Genomic DNA, 4,965 nt, shown 5'->3' with positions numbered 1-4,965 from the left:
GCCAATTCCATGAAGCTGAGATTTCCATAGAAGTTTCCAATCCATTTTGGATGGTTCTGAACTTGATTGAGAAGATGACTGAGGCATTGTAAAAGCTGCTCTAGTAATAAGCCATTATCTGTTGCATTCACCCAAGTCCAAGAGTCTTGCTATCTATTACAAGCCAAACTACTTCTTACTACAAGATCCATATACAATCTTCTTATATAGATTCATTACAAGCCAAACTTTTTTCCTTTTTATTTTCGCTTCTTACTTGTCAAAGTTTACTTCAGCTCACCAATCTGAGCTCAAGGTCCTTCTTATTGTTACATTAGACTCCTCGCTTGCTAGTCGCTTCTTCTCTGATAGTCTCTTTTTCAGGGCCTATTTATGCATGTGAGAAAACTAAATGTTTCACAAAATCATTTAAAGAATGTAAATAAAGAGACATTTATGTATCATAAAGGATGCAAAAGAATTGTTTATGTAACATTGGAAAATAATTTGATTTTCCTAGAAAGGTTGACTTAAATGTTACCTCTGCTCGTCTTATCGTCTCCTTAACTTCTTCCTGCATCATATCAACATATAAATCAAAAAATTTGTAAGTCATAAAAAATGAGGTTCTCTTTGAAAATATTGAATAAATGCAATAAGAAGTGTTGTTTCAGTGAAGCATCAACTCAACAGTGCTGTTTTGGAGACTAAGGGGATGGAAGGCCAAATGGCAACTGCTCATTGATTTCTCCAAAACTTGTCATTTTGGAGCCCATGGGCTCAGAGGGCCAAATGACAACCTCCCCTGTAGTTTCTTTAATTGGCACGTTTGCCTTGTCATTTTGCCTGCTGCACTGAGATCCGTTGATTTGAGCTGATCCTAGCCGTTGCTTTGCCTATTTATACCTCTCATCTTCTGGATTGTCTTCTCCATTTTTGTTCTTCTCTGTACTTGTTCTTTGTTTTCTCTCTGGTTCCTTAGGGTTTTGCCTCTAATCTCTATTTATGGTTATGGGGCATTTTTGTTAGCGAACCAGTAAAGTGTACAGTGAGTGAGTGAGATGTGTATATATATGGAGACTATAATCAATTTTTTTGATTAGTGCAGTGAGCTCTCCTCACCGAAGCTCAACGTGGACGTAATCCTATTTAAAGGGTGAACCACAGTAAAAATCATTGTGTGCCATTTATGCTTTCTTTAATGCTTTTATTTTTGTTTGTGTATGCTTCCATTTTTTAAATATTCTTTGCAGATTTTTGTTTTGAATCTAAGTGTTTGAGGTGGCCGAGCCTTTGCTCGTCCCAACAAGAAGTATCTCAAATATTTACCATCTTGCGCATGAGTTTCAGATTTTCAATCCGCAACTTGCGTAGTTGTGCTTCTAATGCCATTGTATATGCCTGCAACATAAAGAGAGTACAATTACCACTTGTGTTAAAATGGTAAAACAAGCTTTGGCGCTTTTTTTTGTAGTAGTTTGGTTAAGTCTTTGGTGCCATGCATTACATGAGACGCATAATACACTATATATAGACACATAATTTGCAACAAATTATAGAGATCCCAATCTCTAATATAGTGATTTTAGGTTTCCCCCCAATAATTCCTATTATAATATGTAACAAAATTTTCATTGATTTGTAACTTACTGCTAATATCTACTAAATTTAAATTCTTTCAACTAAATTTGTATAGGGCAAGAAGATTAGCAAAGCTATAGTAATTGATAAATGCCCCTATTGGATACTAAAATTTTTTGATAGATATAAACTTGAATTTACCTAAATGAGGAATTTAAATTAACACCTACATATTAGGTACATGTTCATCTATGAAAAAGGAAGGAAATTTTGCAGAGAAGTATATTTGTGTGCATCTTAAATATAGTTGCTATCTTTTAGAGCTTTAGAAATATCATAATGAATGAAAATGACATAATGTCTTACGGTTACCCTTAAGCATCTTTCTTTCTTTTCTGGTTTATTGTGTCACATAACGTAAATAAGAATAATAAGATAATTATGGATAAGATAGAAACCTGTTTTCTTGCTTGAAATCTAGCTGCAGCCTCTCGATTCTTTATCATCCTGCGCTGCCTTTGCTCCGCTGCAATCTCCAAAACGCCAATATTTGTTGCCCTCCTATGTGGCTCCCCAAAACTAGTAAGACCACTTTGTATCTCACTTCCAATATTGTTAGAGGACCCTTCCATGCAGCTGCCAGTAGATGTGATTGCTTGGTATATAGGAGATTTGGTAGCTGGAATGTTAATTTCACTATTTGGAGGTGGAAATTCAATAGGAGAAATGGCTTGAACATTAATTTCCCCATTTGGAGGTGGACATTCAATAAGAGAATTTGATGGAATGTTAATTTCACCATTTGGAGGTGGAAATTCAACATCCAACATCATGTCTAGTTCAATACTAGTTGGATCCAAACTTATTTCATCACTAGGAAAGTTCTCCCAATCATTTAGGTAGCAGTCTACTTCATTTTGTTGAGCATCAAAAGCTTCAGGTCCTTGAATTACACCTTTTTGTACCAAGAAATCTTCTAACGACATATTCTCATGTGTATTATCAACTTGAGAGAAGTCAATAATGTCATTGAAGTTGGGGTTGTTTGTTGAAGATCGATTTCCTTGGATAGTTGACCAGACCTCATCCATAGTACTCTCAAAAGGTAAAGTAGGGAGTAAAAAGGTGTCTTCTAGGCTCAAATCTCCTGGGTTCACTGTATGTTGGATCATCATCACATCATTTTGGTTCGCATTTGAGGAAGCTTGATTTGCTTCCACATCCCACACATTGTTAATGGGTTCTTGGGTATTCATTAGCCCAAAGCTCATTCCACTCCTGCTTTGAAATTCATCTAAGGTAAAGATAGGATTTTGTCTATTTGCTAATGAATTTGAGTGATTTTCCAATGCCATTAAAGATATTTGTGATGACACTTTTGCTTTGTTGTTGCCATGAGCAAAACTTCTAGGCGTAGAACCCTCCATTCTCTGGTGCAATACTATTCACTAGTTAGTTCTTATGACAAGTTTTGGAGGTTGTAGTTGATAACTCAAACTGAGAGTGTAGTACAACCCTGTTAAAATCAAGTAATCACACTAAGAACAAATTTACACATTCAGTAACTTATATACGTACATACAAGTGTATATGTGTGTGTAAAGCAAAATCTTGGCACAAGTACAAGTCTATGTTAAATCATTGATTTAATATTTTCAAGATAATAAGTAAAACAAGATCACATTGAATCATGTTGATAATTTGAATCCAATGAGAAAAATGGTTATATTATTTGGAAAATGATACTAAACAAACCTTCTAAGAATTTGCATTACAATTCATACTATTGCATTTTCATTTCCTTCCTATGTTTTTTTTTTTTTTTATCATCGCAATGTAACAGTCATTTCCTTTACCAGTTTGAGGTGCAAAGGTTGTGGGATTATTATGGGTGGAAAAGTATTGGAAAGGATCTTGTTTTATTAAAGATCTATGAATTGGACATCATTTTGGGATTGGATTTTCTATTGAAGTATATTGCCAAAGTGGGGATTGTCACTCAAAGACGGTGGGCTCCAAAAGAGTTAGGAGTGAACACTAATAGAGGTTTTAAGTTTTGTGGCCAAGGGAATGGTGATGGAAAGAAGATAATCTCGCTAGTTAAGGCGACAAGATTATTGGACACAGGAGGTCAAGGATGACTTACTGGGAGTGTAGCAAGTGAACGTGTAAATGTGTACACTCCATGGACAATTTGCTTGGTTTAACATCTCATAGGGAGATCAAAATTATTATCGAGTTACTGCTAAAGACGAGCCCTATCTTTATTTTCCATTTCTATCTTCCATTTCCATATAAGATAGCTCTGACAAAACTAAAGAAATTGTAACAACAACTTCAAGAGTTTACTAACAAGGGGTGGGTTCATTGGATTTAGTGTTTATCCATGGAGTGTACTAGTGAAACCATTTTTGAAGAAGAAGATTATGATTGCACGGACATTAATCACCTAGGACACTTTTGAGTATGAGGGGTCCAATGGTTTTAACAAGGTTGATGGTCGAGTGGTAGTTGATTGAGGCTTTTAGACTCAAGACCGTGAGTGTAGTAGTGCCTTTGCTTGACGATTGCCTATGTTCCTAGTTTATGTGTTTAGATAGATTTTGTACCAAAGTAACTAAGCAGGTTTTGGTGGGTGACCTTGTTGAGAAGATAAACTTGTATTAGTTATATTTAATAATTAGTAGTTAGAAGTCTATATTGGTATGTGTAGTTTACTATTAATTATGTGGTGAATATCCAAGAGTCACTTTTGTGGTCCTATAAATATTACTCAGAATGAAACACAATCGTTAAGGTTTTGGAAATTGATGTGGCACTACCTAAAATTACAATAATACCCTTATGCGCTAGTGGCCTCGCTTGCCACGTGGATTGCCCGAGAGATTGACACATGGAAAGTCAACAATTCGGTGCGGAGTTCGAAAGATCTGGGTCGGATCGTGAGACTCGTTCCATCTTGATCGGGGCCCTCATCAGGTATAAAAAGCTTTACAGCTCTCACATTTATTACGACTTGCATTTACTCTACTAATTTAAGCGTCGGAGTCCACCTTGGGGGCCAGGGGAAATCCCAACCTAACCAGAGGATATCCCAACCTGATCAGCCAGATTAAGGGATCCCAGCCTGACCAAGGGAAATCCCAACCTGACTAGGGGAAATCCCAACCTGACCAAAGGATATCCCAACTTGATCAGCTAAACCAAGGGATCCTAGCCTGACCAGGGGAAATCTCAACCTGACTAGAGAATATCCCAACCTGATCAGCCAGACCAAAGGATCCCAACCTGACCAAGAGAAATCCCAACCTGACCAGAGGATATCCCAACCTGTTCAGCCAGACCAAGGGATCCCAACCTGACTAGGGGAAATCCCAACTAGACCAGGGAATCCCAGCCTAACCA

The 4,965-nt window shown here is 36.9% G+C and overlaps 1 protein-coding gene across 1 annotated transcript; it reads right to left on the bottom strand.

Moving 5' to 3' along the window:
- Positions 1–276: 276 nt before the first annotated feature.
- On the bottom strand, positions 277–2,987 carry LOC127813007 (ABSCISIC ACID-INSENSITIVE 5-like protein 4). Its single transcript, XM_052353702.1, has 4 exons — positions 2,019–2,987; positions 1,309–1,380; positions 521–553; positions 277–366 (listed from the first exon to the last, which is right to left on the bottom strand). Exons 1-4 carry the CDS (start codon positions 2,985–2,987, stop codon positions 277–279), a joined length of 1,164 nt encoding a protein of 387 aa, XP_052209662.1.
- Between the last annotated feature and the right edge of the window lie 1,978 nt (positions 2,988–4,965).

This window comes from Diospyros lotus, chromosome 1 (genome assembly GCF_014633365.1).
Source record: "Diospyros lotus cultivar Yz01 chromosome 1, ASM1463336v1, whole genome shotgun sequence".
In the NCBI taxonomy this organism is placed as follows: domain Eukaryota; kingdom Viridiplantae; phylum Streptophyta; class Magnoliopsida; order Ericales; family Ebenaceae; genus Diospyros; species Diospyros lotus.
The sequence above is the reverse complement of the archived record's forward strand: the minus strand, read 5'-3'. Positions and strand labels throughout refer to the sequence as shown.

What these genes read in the sequence shown, in the direction of transcription:
- LOC127813007 (XM_052353702.1), bottom strand. Translation starts at nt 2,987, where the DNA reads ATGGAGGGTTCTACGCCTAGAAGTTTTGCTCATGGCAACAACAAAGCA. An exon ending in TGAAACTCATGCGCAAGATG is followed by an intron (nt 554 to 1,308) that starts GTAAATATTTGA and finishes GATATGATGCAG; the next exon opens with GAAGAAGTTAAGGAGACGAT. An exon ending in AGACGATAAGACGAGCAGAG is followed by an intron (nt 367 to 520) that starts GTAACATTTAAG and finishes ATGCATAAATAG; the next exon opens with GCCCTGAAAAAGAGACTATC.